Consider the following 17,826-nt stretch of genomic DNA (forward strand, 5'->3'; position numbering starts at 1 on the left):
TTGGACAGTTGCCAGCACCAGATGTTCTGAAGGAAGGAGGGATGAACCATGGAAATGTCTATGGAGTAATCATCTCTGTAGCCTAAGGGATCTCCTCTTGATTGCTAATAAGCATGGGCCAGCTTCAGCCCTGAAACATGAAGCTTATTATCTGCTCTACAAAGTCTTTGCAACAGTTCCAGATATTTTGTTTTGATATTTACATCCAGACCCTTTTGAGTCTTGCTCAACTTTCAGCCTCACTGTCTTTCCCATTTCTTATGTGTGTTGCTTTGTTCTGAGTTTTGAGATTAGCTCTCACAACCTGCCCATGCTAGGCTATTCATTATTTTGTAAACCTTCACTGCCCTCTCTCTCATTCACCTCCTTTCTACAGCCAAGAGACTATAGAATCCCTCCAGTCCCTCCATGGGAATATTTCCAAGCCCCTGATTGTTTTCATCACCAACTTCTCTTTCCCAGCTTTGTAATTTCTCCTGCAGATGCCAGAGATGGGTCTGCTTACATTTTTCCAGATGAAGCAATATCTGGGTTCTCTGTATACATTGCCAGTTCATTTTTCCTGCATCCTAATTTCCTGCTTTTCCCTTGTCAACACAACCATAGGCTGAGCAATGGTTTTCATTAGCCTGTATGCGACAAAGTACTTCTCAAGGGAATGGCTGGTGCCACTTGAAAGTTCTGCACATTGTTTATGCTCTCCCTCTCTCTACCCCCAGCTTAGCTTAGCCTTCAGTCTCCCATATGGAGTTTCATTTGCTGTTGTGGTGACTGAACATACATAGCTCTGTCAGATGTTCTTCACTGCCATCCCTGGTCCTGACTAACGCAAATAATTTTGTGCCATCTGCTCTTTCTTCTCTCTCGCTGTTTAGTCTTTTTGACAGATATTTTAATAAACAGATTAAGCAATGCAGAGCTGCTGCACAAAGGGCTGGTGCAAAGTTAACAAAAGTCTGAGTAAGCCTATTGCCCAAAATTGTTTATGAAAACCAGGGAAGCTGGAGACAAATAGGCTGGTACATGCTGGATTATTTACATGCAGAACATCATGATAAAAGGGTCTTCAAGGCTCCTGAAAGGTCAGGAGAATGAGCTAAGTGATTCTGGAAATGGGAAGAAATGTTGGAAGCATTGAAATTAGTTTCAAATGACTAACATAAATGTGATGAAGTTGCCATCCCATCTTTTGCATTGTTTATCTGGGATTTGCAAATCGTGGGGAAGGAAAATCTGGGAATTTTCCAGTCATGGCTTCTAGCCCTGCATAGTTTGGGAACTAAACCTTGCCTTAGTGTTGATGTAAATTGACTGTTCTAATGCTGTGAGATGTCTTGATTCGACCAGGCAAAGAAAAGGAATTAAATCTCATATTCACCTCTACAGCCTCTCCCTACAGTCAACCAAGGCATCTTAGAGATAAAGGCAAATCAGATTTTTGAGGCTGAGAGATAAAGGGGTGAGGGCCAGCCCAAGGTCTTCTGCCTTTGGAAGAGAAACAGTGAAGGGAAAGTCTGGTGGTGGGTCAGAGAGGCGAGGACAGAACCACAGTGTAGCCATGCGACGGTGTTTCATGTTGAAGCAAACTTCTCATTAACATCTTATTCTGTCCTAGGCTCAACATTTATCAACATGGCCTGGCTCAGTATCCTTGAAGTATCCCCTCTGTTAACTGTTTGCAAGAATTAAAATTTCTGATATCTGTATCTGAGGTTAGCTTTTACTACACAATAAAACTCTACTTTTTACCCCCTCCATGCTTTCTTTTGTAGCTTGCCTGTTACCTTGCCTAAGGCTTTTTGACTAGCTACATCATTCTGACCGATTGCCTGTTATCTACCACTTCATGAAAGAATTTCCAAAGAAATAAAAGGAAAATAATCAAAAGGAAATTAATGGAACATTTTTTCTTTGCAAAAAAATCATGTGGTAAATGCCCTTAGCTATGGTTTCTGCTGATTTATTTATTCTTTTGTGCTCTTCTTTTAATTATCATTTGAGAAAATTCATAAAGTCTATGACTTGTCTAAATTTTTCTACATTGCTCTTACAGCTTTCAAACCACATCGTTTGTATTTTTGTACACCAGTCCTCTGGAGCAGCAACTATTTCTAATGATATTACAGTTTTTTTGGCAGCTTAGTCTCTTCCCAAATTCAGTTCATTGCATGTGGCTATCTGGAGTTGGGGGTTTAATAATTTTTTTTAAAAAATCAGTCATGACTGATTTAATAACTGCTTTTATTCTTTTCTGTGTCATTCTGATCAGGAAAACCTATAATGAGGTAGAGAAGTTCCCCACTTTCAGCAATTACATTTACTAGCATCACAATGCTGTCCCTGTTGTCTTCTTTTCCTCCCTTAACTTTGGATGATCCATAGAGCCCACCAATTGTTTGTTAGGGTTCCATTTTGTGATGAACTCAAAGAACTTGTTTCATTCTTTCCTCTATCTGCTCCTCAAAATTAATTTATCTCCTTTTTACATTTCCTTTTATTACTTGTATGATGCCACATAAAGGTCCTCTTAAATCTCAGATTTGCAAATATGAAAGCTTTTCCTCCCTCATTTGTCTTGAATGTTCTTTTTGTCATTTAACTCTACAAGTTTATTTCTCACATTCTTGGTTCAGGAGCAGGTCAGAAATGTATGTATGCATTCTGGAAAACAATGGTCTCTCAAATAGCATCAATACAGTTTTACTGATAAGGAGCTGATTAATTTTCTTTTCTCACGCTTGTGGTCATACCCTTACTTTTTGATATCACATTTGTCCCTTGGACATTAAATCTAATGGTACACACTCACTATCTGAATTTGTACCTGGATGTTTCTTATGGGAAAGTCAAGGTGTTTTTACCTCCCTCTGGATTGCTGTCTCACTGTGATATTTGACTTATTTCTTGATAGCTGAAGCCTCACATTGTTGTGACTTGTTGCTTTTCCATCTCTGTAAATTCTGTGCACTCAGTTTTATAATTTCCCAGTTTTTCTCAGCCCAGAGACTAGTATAGAGAGTCCAATAATATGTATAGGTATTCTATTCATACCCATAGGATATCCAAGGATCCATATTTCTGTGTATTTGGTACTGCTGTCTTTATATTCAGAATTGCTCCTTGTATTCCTTCTGTGGAAGTCTTCATCTGCATCTCTAGGTCTGCATCTCACCAGCCTCATATTTAATTATTTCTCTCTGGACACTTCTAGCTGTTATAACATTATGTTAGTAATGTAGCATGTACAATTTTTGTGATGTTTGTGGCACCAAGCTCCTTCTCCATAGTAAAACATTCTAGTTAACATATTTGTGGGTTTAGTTTTCTTGATTATAGATACAGGTATTTCTAGGTTTTATTCCTGATGAAGACCCTTTTCTTGTTTGACTCTTCTTTTTGACATCCTATCCCTTCAAGATTTGTTTTGTTCTTGTTTTTGCCTTAATTTAGGTCTGCTGTAATCCAATCCAATCCTGTATCAGTATATTACAGACATGGAAAACAGCTGCATCTGTCCATGTTCTCAGTTTCTGTTGGCTTGCCCTTTGCTCTTAGTTCATACACTCTATATCTTGGCTATTTCAAAATGTAGTTCTAAATTCCACTTTGTAAATGCTATCTCTTCTGTACCACTTTCCCTGCCTCAAAGCATTTTCAGTGTCTATTAAATGTTTACTCCTTCACTCTAGGTAAAACTTGGAGTTACCCCGAAAACCCTTCATGCTGGGACCTGGTTTAGCAGGCGTGGACTGTTATATGACAAAGGCAGAGCACCATAAAGTGCCTTATCCCATTTTTTTGTCTCAAGTGGAAATGAAAATTGTACCAGTGTGTTGCTTTCAGTTTTGCCCTCAGCCTTTTTACTCTCTTGTCTCTTCTGTTGTACAGATTTGTTGTCCTCGAATCACACTTCACACTTGACTCTCCGTTAGATACTGAAGGAAGCGTAGCAAGTACACCTGGATACTCAGGTTATGTTCTGGGGTGTTTCATTTATATGGAACTGCCCCTGGGAAATGTGGCAGTAAAATTAGATGCATTTGATACTCAAAATGGATGTACACAAGAAGAACTAAGGAGTCAGTTTAAATGCAAAATTAACAGGTTCTTATATGCGTTCAGCTTTAATAAAGCCTCCCCCTGATGAAGGTGGAATGGAACAAGTCTTGCTGGAGATTCCCACTTTCTGTTCTTGAAAGCATATCAGGGATGCAAAAACCAGAATGAAACCTATCCTGAGGGATGGTGTTAGATGGAAATGAAACTGGGTATTAGAAGAACCTCTAAAAATGCCCATGTTCATTGTGAATCAATGAACTTAGCAAGTCAGAATGTCTAGATGCATGTTCATTCTACTGGTGTGATGTCATATTTATCTGGAAGGAGAGTAAGGGAGAGAGATATGTTCCTTAGGGGTGCCCACTTCAAAGAGCCTGTGAGAGTCTCCTTTGTATGGGACGGCTCAACTCTCTGATGTCTGACACAGTGAGGAGAGAGAAAGGAAGAAATTCAGGGAAATAACTTGGTCACAAATCTCCATTCATACCCAAGGCCTCAGTGGTGACGGTGTAGATCCAGAAGTGACGACAAGCTGAGTCATTTTGGAAACAACCAGATCAGCTATAAGTTGTCTGTCCTCTTCTATGTGCTCCCCAATCAGGGGCATTGAGCTGTCCATCACCTGCCACAGGAGGCAAAAACAACAGTTAGTATGGAGGTTTCCTGCTGGCAGACGCCTGTTTCAACTCACCTCTTACGTTAACCTGTTTTGTCTCCACATCCTTGCCAATATCTATAGTCACCACTTTCCTCATGCTGAAAACATGCTTGATTTTTCCAGGTGTGGGATTTTGCCTAGGGTTTTTTGGAAATGTACTTCCCCCAACTCTCTGTCTTCCTTCCCTTCACAACTTACAAGCCAAGGCAAAACTTATGGTGGCTGGAAGCTTTCTAAATCGACTTCATACAAATTTTCTCCTTCACATGTCCTGAGGAGATGCTGCTGATGGATAAGGTCTCTCTGGCATTATCCCACAGTATTTGGGGGTGACATTGCAACTTAAAGGGTCACAGGAGAAGAGAAACAACATGTACTGCAGCCTGAGGAGATGAGAGCAACAGGGACTGGAGGAAACCAGGAAACATTTGGGATTAATGAACACAAAGCACTGCACCCTGAGAGGGAAAATAAACACCACAGATGTGTAATGAATAGGATGTCACCAAACCAGCACCAAGTGCAGGAAAATAAACTTGGTCTCTGCTTGTCTTCTTGATAATGCTGTGATACAACTGCTTCCCAAGCAAGTTCTACAAATCTACTGGGGAAAACTGGGAAGCAGAACTGTGGGGATGGGGGAAGGAAAACTGTCAGAGGGTCTTTGAGGTAAGAAATAGCCTCACAAAAATAATACTGAAAGCACAGCAGACCCTCAGCTGTGTAGCAGCCCTGAACATGATTTTCAACAGTTCATCATAAATCAAGTGTTTTGCAAACATTAGCTAAATCCCACAGGAAGAACTGTACTCTGATGAATTTAAGATTCAGCTGGAGTAAATATAATAGTACCAAAATATCAGGGTTGGAAGAGTTTATTTTATTTTGCATTTATTTTTAAAGCAAACATTAAAATCCCTGGAAATGCAAAGTTGAAGGTTGAATTGCTCAAGAAAGGCACTGACTCACTCTCAGATAACAATCGGAAGTACACTCCACCCTGGCAAGGCTGCAAGAGTACACTCTTGGAGGGAAATGGAAAATTGTGCACCCCCTTTTTTTAGATTCAAAGCAGAGAAGATCAGTGAGATGAGTTCACTGAGTTTGTATTCTGCTCTTTTCTTGCAGAATAATGGTTTTGTTTAATTTCTATAGATGTCTTCTATGAACACTAGAAAAGCTACCTAGAAAGTTTTAACTATGGTACACATGGAAAGGGGGTTGATGTTTATATCCATGGCCTACTTGGCCCAGGGGGCAAAAGGAGAAGGTTAGAAAATTATATGCCAGTGTTTGGCAAAATACACAAGGTGGCTTCTCCTTCCACTGTCCACTTAGCTGTTCTTCCGTTGAGAAATGAGGTGAGGAACATGATGCTTCCAAACAATGTCAGGGAATGGCCAGTTCCCACCTGGGTCTCACTAGCCAGGGACTCCTGGGGGTCCTCTCCCAGGTCTCTGCGCAGGTTTCCCTCCTGTCCACTCCTTTCTTAAAAGGAAATGTGGCAATTACAGTTCACCAGAGAAAAGCGGTCTGCCGTGTCCCTGCACGGTGCGGTGCGAGGGGCCCGTGTGACCTCTAGATGATGCAGTGTGACCACTAGATGATGCAGTGTGACCACTAGATGATGCAGCGTGGCCACTAGATGATGCAGCGTGGCCACTAGATGATGCCGTGTGGCCACTAGATGATGCAGTGTGACCACTAGATGATGCAGTGTGACCTCTAGATGATGCAGTGTGACCACTAGATGATGCAGTGTGACCACTAGATGATGCCGTGTGACCACTAGATGATGCCCTTACCCTGCCGAGAGCCAGGCGAGCCGCGCTCCCGGCTCCCGCCCCCCTGGGAGTCACCGGCTCTGCTCAAACCCGCTTTTCATAGACTCGTAGAATGGCTTGGGCTGGAAGGAGGCTTTAAAGGCCATCCAGTCCAATACCCCTGCTATGAGCAAAGACATCGTCAGCTAGATCAGCTTCCTCTCGGGCCCCATCCAACCTGAATGTCTCCACACATGGGCATCCACCACTATCTGCACTCTAAAAAATGTCTTCCTTATATAGAATCTAAATTATATATATAAAATAATCCTCTTTTAGTTTTAAATCATTATCATTTTCCTGTTTCAACAGGCCCTTCGAAAAGGTTTGTCCCTTTCTTACGGGCCCCCTTTACATACTGAAAGGTGTTATAAGATGTTTCCAGATCCTTCTCCAGGCTGAACAACCACAGCTGTTTTGCGAGCTGTCTTCATAGGAGAAGCGCTCCAGTACTTTAATCATCTTCATAACCTTCTTCTGAATCTGCTTCAACAGGTTCATCTTTTTCCTATGCTGAGAGCCCCAGAGCTGATTTTCCTGTCTCAAGGAGTGCTTTTCCCTACTTCTGCGGCTGCAGTGGCTGAAGAGGAAGCTGGTGCTTTAAAAACCAAAGGCACCAGGGGGAGTGAACCCTGGAGCAGGCTCCACCTGAACCAGTGAAGGTGCACCAGGGATGAGGCAATCTGCTGTGTGGTGTCTGGCAGGGGAACGTGAGATGTAGGAGACAGCAAACACAGGAGTGAACAACCACATGCACAAGGGAAGGCCTTTGACAATGGTGGTGATTTCTGTGGGTAAAATGACAGAGCTGGTTGCCACTGAACTGAAAAGAATCATGAACTGTCACCTTGCCTATCCTCCAGGAAGGGCAAATTAGTCTGGAACTGGGCAGATACAAATGCTTATACTGAGTAAATCAACTGTCTGAGAGGAATATGTGAATTACAGACAGATTGCACTCATCCCTTCCTGGGCAATCACAGAACAGCTGGGCAAGGCAAGAAGATGAGAGCACATATGGACGCAGCTTTTGTAGCTGCTCAGGGTCAGTGGCTGCTCCTGGTGCAGCTGCTGTTGCCTGATAAGTTGTATAAGGAGCGAAGGAAAAGTGCCCAGGCAAAGAGACTCAGGAAAAGACCATCCTGGTTCTCCCTCTGTCATCAGCCTATCTGATGCTGAAACCCGGGCTTGTTTTTCACACTCTGATGTGTGAGAGTGGAGTGTTAGGTGATTTCGAGGGAGGGAGGGAGGGAGGGAGGGAGGGAGGAAGGAAGGAAAGGAAGGAAGGAAGGAAAGGAAGGAAGGAAGGAAAGGAAGGAAGGAAGGAAGGAAGGAAGGAAGGAAGGAAGGAAGGAAGGAAGGAAGGAAGGAAGGAAGGAAGGAAGGAAGGAAGGAAGGAAGGAAGGAAAAGAAGTAAGGAAGGAAAGGAAGGAAGGAAGGAAAGGAAGGAAAGGAAGGGAAGGAAGGAAGGGAAGGAAGGAAGGGAAGGAAGGAAGGGAAGGAAGGAAGGGAAGGAAGGGAAGGAAGGAAGGAAGGAAGGAAGGAAGGAAGGAAGGAAGGAAGGAAGGAAGGAAGGAAGGAAGGAAGGAAGGAAGGAAGGAAGGAAGGAAGGAAGGAAGGAAGGAAGGAAGGAAGGAAGGAAGGAAGGAAGGAAGGAAGGAAGGAAGGAAGGAAGGAAGGAAGGAAGGAAGGAAGGAAGGAAGGAAGGAAGGAAGGAAGGAAGGAAGGAAGGAAGGAAGGAAGGAAGGAAGGAAGGAAGGAAGGAAGGAAACCAATGATTGGACATATCAAAACAAATGATAGGCACTGCTGAAGGGATGAGCAGGGCTCCTTGCAGGGCAGCAAGGAGTGTGTCTAGTAACATAGCTTAGCTGTATGGCAGCCAGGGCTTATCTTATTCTTCCAGGTGGAAGAAAAAATCACATGGACCATTTTGCTTGCCATCCACTTGCTTCATATTTTTCATCTTAGCAGAGTTGTGGAAATGGGCTAGATTACAAAACAAAACAAAACAACAACAACAACAAAAAAAAAAACAACCAAAAAAAAAAAAGAGGGAGAGGGGAGATTGTTAAACCATACATGTTCCTGAACTCTTTTGAGAATCTGGCTGCTGGCACCAGTAGAGAATTTACATTATTTTGAGGAATTTTGATTGAGTGCTGACTACTTATGTTGAATATTCCCTCAAAGTGATAAAATTCTTTAAAGCAGAGGAAAAAAGAATTACCAGCATTTACTGTTAAATTCACAATCTGTTTCAATATGAGCCATGAAAATGGTATGTAATGGTATGTAAGTGTGCTAAGGCTTTGAGGGCAGAAATGTAACATGTTTGTCATGGGAAAAGGAAAGGAGGTGAAGTTCAAATAAGAGCAAATACCATGTGTGCAAGATTACTCTTGTGCTGTTGATAACTCATCTGTCTTAATCTGATTTTTTTTTGCAACAAACCACTGCGCTAAGTCTCAGTTCACAGAACTACCCATCACTACCTTTTTGTGAATCTTTCCTGAAGAACTACTTTGCACTGTGAAAATTAATTACTGCCTGCAATTGCATTGTGCAAATTCCTTGTTTGTTCAGCGCATTTGGGTGTGCATTCTTGTAAAATGTCACAGCACACTGTTCCCTCTTACCAAGAAAATACAACTGTCACTCTGTCAAATAACCTTTTTTCTCCCACTATCAAAAGTGAAAAAGCAAAACAAGGGATCAGTTTCAGACCAAGAAAAGTACCCTAGGAAGTTGGCTGGAGGCAATTAATTACTTGTCAATATCTCCCTGAGATCTGTATAAAAAGGTGCCTGTTTGGCTTTGTTCTACTCCTTATATTGCACTACTCCTTTCCCAACAACATCCAACAGCCAGGCATCTGAATGCCTGCTGGATCTTGGTGTATCAAGCCTGCTCAGTCAGGTTCTCCACTGGGATAATTCAGCATGACCCATCTGAAATGATACTGTGTTTCTTCTGATTTGTGTGATATTAGATGCACTGCTGCTTACCTTGCTCACAGAGAGAGGAGCGTGAGCGTGCATTTCTCCGTGTGCAAGCTGATGATGGCTGTTAGGGTACGGATGTGCTTTTCACCAGTCAGTCACACACAGTGGCAGATGTGAAAACCCAGAGGCATACCCAGACAGAGGCCTATAATCTTTAAGCCCAGAACTAGCTGTGTGTGCACGTACATAGGCTTATGTGCAAGAATATATGCAGGGATATGAAAACCACATATCACATCTAACCACGTGTGGAAGGAACCCAAATGTCTTTACAGTTGTCTCTAGCAAGGCTGCCTTCTTGCTCTTTCTTTCCCAGCTGCAGGGATGTAGAGATTTAACAGTGCACAGCAGGGAAACAGTCTTCTCTAGGGGGTGCTCCTCTAGGTGCTGATGAATTGCACACAGGAGCAGACCCATTAGCCCTGGCCCCATCAATTCAGGAAAAGACAGAGGCTTGCCAGCGTTTGGTTGCTGGCAGCACACTTCTGTCACATGGCCTTTGACAGGTCACTGCTCCCCTCCCTGGGGAGAGCAGATACACAATGCAGGAATGCGCAGTCACTGGAGGGCTCATGTGGTTCTCATCAGCATCCCAACCCTCAGCGGGTGGGACTGCTCTCCCACACATAGCTTTCCAGTGTGTCAGCACCCCTGCATGAAGCCCTATAACAGGCTGGCTCTGCTCGTCTTCCTCAGCTGGCCTGTGTTGGTGGAGTTTACAGCAGGTCAGATGTTGTGTCTCCTCAAGTCACATACTGACAGAGGCACTTGCTTACTTGCTGGATTGTGTCTTCTCCAGGGAATCTCTTCAGTTTCCACTTTGATTTTCCAGCCAGCTTTTCTTTCTCTGCCCTGTTAAGATGACTTGAGTGTCCTATTTACCCCACTTCCATATCTGCCATATGCCTCCTGGCCTGGGAAGGAGCACCTTGAACTTTAGCTCTCAAGGCCACAGTCTATCCAGCCCTGAATACAAAATGTTGTAGTACACATTACCCATACTAACTTTGTAGTGCTTTGTCTTGATGGACTCTTACTGTAGTGAACACAGTCTGGGCAAAAGATTTTAGAAAACACACCTTTTTTTTTTTTTGTTCAATCAAGTTGCTCTGGTTGCTTGTGAACCTTTTGCTACACTCTCAAAATTTATTTTCCTCTTTTTATTTTGGTGCAGCTAGGATTTTTGTTTGGAAGTCCCCTTTAAAGTGACTGAAGAAAGACAGGTTCATTCAGAGAGAAACTGAGATTTTTAATTAACTGAATCATCTGCTGGAAAGCTGAGGTGTCCAAGCACTCTGTGGCTCTCCATTTCCTTTCACAGTCCACACTGAGAAAGGAAGATACTTCAACCCTGACATTTTGCTCTGTTTGTGCTAGTTTGGCTGGGGCTCTGATTCGGTTCCTAATATATCAGTGTTATGAGGATGGCCTGTGGGCACGGGGGAGCAGAGACTGCAGGAGCATGCAGGGGTATGCAAGACACTGCGCATGTGAGCTCCAAGGCAGAGTGCCTGCAGCTACACTTCCCAAAGGAGACTCACATTCAGGTTACCCATGTTCTCACCTCAATGATATAGTCTTTTCCATCTTTGCTGTGGACAGCTTTGACAGCACAGATATCAAGACCTCCAAACATTTCTGCGCAGGCATCTGCCCAGAGTCTGTACCTGCAGAAACAAGAGCATGGCCTGGTATTAGCTGTCCTTGGGTATCTCACCAAAACCAGCCACCCACCCTGCTGCCCATAGGAACACAAAGCAGTTTGGAAGCCTTTATTACAAGGTTTGGGAGCCTTTATTACAAGGTGTCCTTCATGTGCTTTGCTGGGTCCTTGACTCCCTCTCTTGCACAGGAGATGGAGTAAAAAAAAAGAATCTTGCCTAAAGTTTCCCTTCATTTCAGATTGATTCAATCCTGCCCTCAAAGCCACCTTAAAATGGTTTTTTCCTTCCTTGGTATTTACATCAGATCTCCAGTTGGTTGTCATTCAGCCAAGCTATAAATATTTAGCTCATTTAATCTCCCAGTAGTGTTGGCCCCTCAGCGTTTGTATTGGCTTTGCCTGAAAGCCCTCCATTATGCAGGCAGCTTTCTCCTGATAAGATGTCCTGGACATTAGGACTGGAATAGGATCAGAAAATGAGTGTTGAATTTAGCAAGGAGTAGCCATCCCCTCTCTGATCTGTAATGCAGTAGCTCCTGCATGTTACAATTTACTTTCAATTTAATCTTTTTACAGTCTCAAGTCTGCTTCTGTCCCTTGGGTGTTGCTCCTAGTCAGGCAGTCTCATCACATGGAATAGGCACTATTTGTTGGAGGGAGACCTTCAGGCTGCAGCACTTTTCCCTATCCATCCCAGGACAGGAATGTGAGCTGGTGGCCCCTTAGCCATCCTGGAGTCAGAGGAGGAGAGAGAATGACAAGAAGCATATTATGGGGGGACCACATGCCCCTGCTGTGCAAATGAGGAGGGAATGAGGCAGCCTGGTTTTATTTCCTGTGCAGCTGTGCCGTGGTCCTGGCCATTTAAATAAAAATAATAATCTCAGTACAGCAGATCTGTGAGCAGGACTATGACAAGATGCAGAGAGGGGAGGGAAGGCCACAGTCTCATGAAAACACTGACATTTCACAGACCCTACAGGGACTGGAGAAAGAGCTGCTCTGGCTAAAGAACAAATTTACGTCCTTGAAGCCAGCCAGAGTCCCCATAGCTCGACAATATAATGATCAACTTGTGTGAACACAATGTCTCTGGGAAGAAGAAAAATTATGACTTATATGACTACCAGTGCTCTTTTATCCCTAATGAGGAGACCAAGTGTGTTCACCCTGGACCCCCATGGAAGACAGTGTATGAGGAGGAGTCAGTAGCTTAAGGAAGAGGAGAATTATGGAGTGCATGAGTCAGGCAGGAGGCACAGAGAGCACCCCTCACGCACTGCTGTGGCCTTGTGGGAACCACCTCTGTTCCTGAGGACCATCTCTAGGTGTCTGGGCTCAGCAGCCAGGCTCAGGGAATTATTATTCATGCCAGAGACTCTGGTGGCTGCAATCTTCCATGTTTGTTGGCCATAGGTGAGCGCTGGGAGCATCAGGGCTGCTCTGGTGTAATAGGAGCATTATCGGGAAGAAGAGCATATTTATGCACATGCACCAGGTGCTGCATTTTCAGAGGATTTACTGTCATTTCTGCATTATCTGAACATTTCAATCCTTTGTACTTACTGTTCAGTAGGTACTTCAGGTTGCTCCTACTCATCAGGGCACTTGAGCACATTCCTGTTTAATGTTCTGACAACTTACATATTTCAACAGGGTTTGTTGCATTTATGGCTGAGTAAGGCTGGAGTGGTTAATTGTGGTACAATTAACAAAATGAGCCTTCAAAATGCAGTGTTGCAGGCTGGCAGGAATCTGGGTTTTAGTCCTACAACACTGCAATAAGGTAATGTCTACCCTTCATGTGTCTAGCTTCAGCTGTGTTATAAACAGCCGGGATGCATCATCATGAACACTTCCCACAGTACTATTATGGTCTTACCAGAGTCACCTTCAGCATCTGATCTGGGGCTTGGCTTCCCTGTTTTGCAGAACTAAAGGTGCAGAAGGGACCTTGGATGATTGCCTGCACAACTCTCCTGTTCCCAAGAGGAGACATTTCCTTAATCTGGTCTGAAAGAGGACAGAGATTTACCATCTCTTTCAGAGAATTGATTTCTGTGCTATGCTATCCTTACTTTAAGAAACTATAAAAAGTGTTCAAATGGACCTTTTAAACTATAATTTATTTCTTACAGTATTATATTTGTAATGTAAGTAATGAGAAAAGCCTATATTTATATATAGAAGGCTTTCCTGTATTTAAAGATCCTGTGCTCTTTATTTTTTTCATCATTAGGATGAAGTGGTGTTCAGCTTGTGGGCAACTTCTTCCAGGTCTGTAATAGTTAATGAAGGAAAGTGAACCTCTGCACTGCAGGCAGGGATTCATTGTGCTTTAGTCTACACCTCTACTGGAAAAATATCAGTGGTCTGCTAACTGAAAAAGGTGGAAAACTACAAAGAAGTACATAGAATTGTTGCATGTTTTACTCAACAGCTCACTAGGTTTTCTCTGAACGTTCCTTTTATTGTCCTTTGGACTTTCTCCAGTTCCTTGCAACTTCTTTTCAACTGTGGTGCCCAAAACTGGACAGTCAGAATTAATCATGAAACTGACAAACTGGAGTATAATCTGAAAAAATCTTAAATTCATTAAGGATGAATGCCTACATGTAATCTATGGATTCTATAAATCTATGAATAATCTACTTAGATGGGATGGAGAAAAGTGATGAGAACAAGTGTTAGTTCTGCGGGATAAGAGTTACAGCAAAGCATGTTACCATGAGTCCACAGTGTCAGCCAGTTGCAGTATTAGCAAATATCACAGTGATTTGAGTACATGGAAGTAGCATCTGCAGATTTGAGTCTGTAAGATGCATGAGGAAATTCTTTCTGCTCTGTTCAACAGTGAGAAGACCTTAGCTTAGACAGTGACCACTATTGTGAGCCTAAGGCAAAAAAGTGCTTTCAGCACTTCAGCTGACAGTTTTTTTCCTCTGTTAAAGAGAAGAAAAACTCTTTTCTGTGTCTGCCTCTCATTAGTAATGTACTTACAATAACCTCATGTTACTTTATGTTTTGTGCTTTGACCTTTCTGATTTTATCCCTACGTGTTTGTACTGGTGTGCTAGACCTAGCATGCTGGTCTTGTTTCCTGTGGTTACATTCACTAAAGATCTAACGATTTAGCAACGCTGGTTTCTAGCTGTACTTTCAGTCTGTTCTTCAAAATAGGACAGTTTGCCTTTGTGTCCTTAGTATTTTTTTAAGAAACTGCTTGGTCTTTTAAAGTCTTTATCCAGCCTCCCAGGAGACCTCAGTTACCAGTTCTCTCAATTAACCAAAGTCGGAAGTACAGTCCCTCCCTTCTAACCCAAGAATAGCTAATACTGTCTTGAAACACTCTTCCTTACCTCTCTGTCATTGCAATCTGTTCTAGCATCGCAGAACCTGTGTTTGCCTTCCAGTTTCCAGAGATGGAAGTCCTCCTAGGAAAACAAACCAAAAACATAACCTCAACATGAAAATAGACTCCTGACCCATCCTCCCGCATACTGTACTCCCCATTCTTGACTCTGTGCTTGTACAGGAGGGGATGAGGTGAGGTTCTTCCTCCCAGAAGCCTTTCCAAATCCTTCCTGAACAACACTTCATACAGGATATGTTGTTCAGGCTCATGAAAAACTAACTGAGGATTTTAGGCAGAGAAACCTCCAAGGAATCTTGAGCACACATCAGGCTCTGTGAGTACTTTCTTTCTTTATACATCAGACCTACGGGAGCTGAAATGTGTGTGAAAGACCTCTAGGATAATCACCCTTGTGTTCTGCAATGAGTAGCATCCTCCATCCATGGAACAGAAGCTCTCCAGGCAAATATTTGCTGAGCAGCGTCACAAAATATCAGTTCTAACATTCTGGGTATACCTAAATTTTATTTCAATTGTACTTCTGTGTCCACTTAAATTTGATTTCAGTGGTAATGATGTCATAGAAAATATTATCGTACTGTCGTTTCACTGACTTTTCATTGACCTGTGGGTGGCTCATTGTGTTCAGACTTGGAGAATTTCTTAATTCAAAATCTTTGGAGTTTCATTAGCTGCAACTGATAGTTAATTTCCAAAAAAAGTACCATTGCTAGAAAATTCTGGGTTTCACCATCACCATCAGGGGTGAAAATTTTCCTTTTCTTGAGCTTGGGCCCAAGGCAGACATGGGACAGCCTGCTCTGACAACACTTCAGATAACCCTTCCATAGTGTACAAGCCAGGACAAGTCAACAAGCTGACAGAATACATCCAGGAAGGCTCTCCACGCTGAGGAAGAGATTTATGAGGGGGGTATGAGGTGTGATCCAACACTTCAACATGAGGTCATGGGAGCCCTTTCTGCCGATTCCCTCACGTTTTCAGCAACATGTGCAAAAGACACTGAATTCGCAAAACTATGTTCAGCAGTTTAATATTGATGTCCTGCTAGACTATAAACTTGGATCATTATAGCTGACTACCCTTTACTCTTGTGAGAGACACACTGAAGTGCTTTTTCCAATTCTCTAAACTGGTGTGTTTTTTTGCTGTGAAATTTAAATTGTCTTTGTAAGAATGTTCAAAGGAATGGAGTGGGACTGGGGGGCCCAAAGGAGCAGGACTACTGTGTTCAATAGCTGTGTTTTCATATAGTTGACTTTTGGGCCTGTTGCCTTCATGCAGCATCTATTTTGCTGCCCTCCTTCCTAAGAATGGATTCCTCCTCAAGCTTGGATTGTTATGAGCCCTTTGATAGGAAAGGTCAGTGTTCAGTCCTCAGCCTTTCTTTCTCTTTTGATATGGGATTCTTAGGATTATATTTTTCAGTCCTGCAATGGGAAGACTCACTCTTTGCTAACATTTATTTTTTACAGAAAATTGCCCTGCAGTGGCAGAGGACATCCAAAATCCCATTAGTACTGATGGGAACTCCTGGAGTCTCATTAGTGACAAGATGATTTGACATTGGTGTTTAGAAAATGTACCTGGCATACCAATGTAAGCAGCTGTGTTGTCCCTAAGAAAATGAAACCACAGCTTGACAGTTTTACAAGGAAATTTGACATGGGAAAGCTCCCAAAATAAGAACTCTGCTCAAACCGTTGGGCTGATTTGTTGGACTTGTTTATGCTTATCCAGCTTGAGCCAATTTTGGGCATAAGATTTAAAATATATCTCTCTGCTGTATTCCTAACTCTCCTGTTAGGGAACCTTGCTGTTTTGAAATTGAAGAGTTTTATTTGAAGCCCCCTGGATCAGACACCAATCCCTACACCACAGTCACTGTCAAGATCACTCCCTTCCAAGCATGTCTGAACAGTTCAGGTGTCAACTGTGCCCCCAAACTTACAGAATCACTGCATATTCTCAGTCAGAAGGGACTCAAAAAGAATCACCATCCAGCCCAACTTCTGGCCCTGCACAGCACCGTCCCCAGGAGTCACACCATGTGCCTGAGACCATTGTCCAAATGTTTACTGAACTCTGTCAGGCTTGGTGCTGTGACCACTTCCCTGGGGAGTTGTTCCAGTGCCTAACTACACTCTGGAGAAAAACCTTTTCCTGATATCTAACCTATACCTCCTCTGACACAACTTTAGGCCATTCCCTTGGGTCCTGTCACCGGGCACCAGAGAGAAGAGATCAGTGCCTGCCCCTCCTCTTCCCCTTGTGAGGAAGTTATAGACTGTGATGAGGTCTCCCTTCAGCCTCCTGTTCTCCAAGCTAAATAGACCAAGTGACCCCAACTGCTCCTCACAGACCTTTTCGATTTTCTTTTTTGTATTGTATAAAGTGAAAAAGGAGACTGAAGACCAAAAAAAAAAATTTCTTAAGGATGTCCTGTCTCAAACCCCATTTCTCTTAGGGACTGAAAGTCAAAGTGCTTCCAACCATCCTAAACATCAGGGGGCCACACAGTGTACAATCAGTATCTTAAAGAGAAGGACCCCAGACTTTTAGAGATCAGTTGCTTAAACACATTTGTGACCACAACACCTTCAGCACTGTTTAGGAGAAGTGGATAAATGAGCAGATCAAAAGCTGTTGGTGTCCTATCTCAGTCTATAAGTAGCTCTAGTTTAGACAAAGTTATGTGGCATCCCCTGCAGAGCACACTGAACTGCACTGGAGGTGACAAGGTCAGAATTCCCACTCATGAAACTACAAAGGAAGGGTATTACCCTCTTACTAAGAACCGGTGGCAAGAATATCAGAATGCCTGAAAGTCAGTAGCTGCTGGCTTAATTCAAAGTGAACAACATTTCATGAGTCTTAACTGGAAATTATCTCCCTGCTTGCCTCCAGTTGGGGTGAGTGTGGAAACATAAATTCTGCCCCAATTTCCCCAGTAACATGAGCTGTTTTCATGTTTTCTCTTCACCAGTATTACAATGGCAGTCAAATACACTTGGTGGAATTTTAGGCATGTATCATATGCTGCTTATCTGCTGTTTTCAGACTGGCTCAAGGCATGGGCTAAGTAGGAGTTTGTTAGGAGTGTAAATCAGGAGTCACGGCACTAAAGCCAATGGGAAACTGAACTGAACTGAAGCCTTGGGTCATGGGCTGGAAGGAAGTGCATCAAACATCTGGGGCAGGGAGGAATGCATGACTCACCCTGCAGCATTCTCTCTCTGGCA

At 43.0% G+C, this 17,826-nt stretch overlaps 1 protein-coding gene and 1 long non-coding RNA gene across 4 annotated transcripts in view; one reads left to right on the top strand and one right to left on the bottom strand.

The window, feature by feature from the left end:
- The window catches only part of SYN3 (synapsin III), a 187,534-nt gene that overhangs the window by 7,403 nt on the left and 162,305 nt on the right, over nucleotides 1-17,826 (bottom strand). For all 3 annotated transcript variants that reach the window (XM_023936253.2, XM_023936261.2, XM_086887284.1), the window contains 3 exons: nucleotides 14,568-14,642; nucleotides 11,110-11,212; nucleotides 4,547-4,681 (listed from right to left, as the gene is read on the bottom strand). In XM_023936253.2, the coding sequence (XP_023792021.1) occupies nucleotides 4,547-4,681; nucleotides 11,110-11,212; nucleotides 14,568-14,642 (313 nt within the window). The remainder of the gene's footprint in view (nucleotides 1-4,546; nucleotides 4,682-11,109; nucleotides 11,213-14,567; nucleotides 14,643-17,826) is intronic.
- The window catches only part of LOC147653519 (uncharacterized), a 65,960-nt gene that overhangs the window by 1,701 nt on the left and 46,433 nt on the right, over nucleotides 1-17,826 (top strand). The window lies entirely within an intron of this gene.

The sequence above is a fragment of the Cyanistes caeruleus genome, chromosome 4, assembly GCF_971803275.1.
Source record: "Cyanistes caeruleus chromosome 4, bCyaCae1.hap1.1, whole genome shotgun sequence".
Taxonomy (NCBI): domain Eukaryota; kingdom Metazoa; phylum Chordata; class Aves; order Passeriformes; family Paridae; genus Cyanistes; species Cyanistes caeruleus.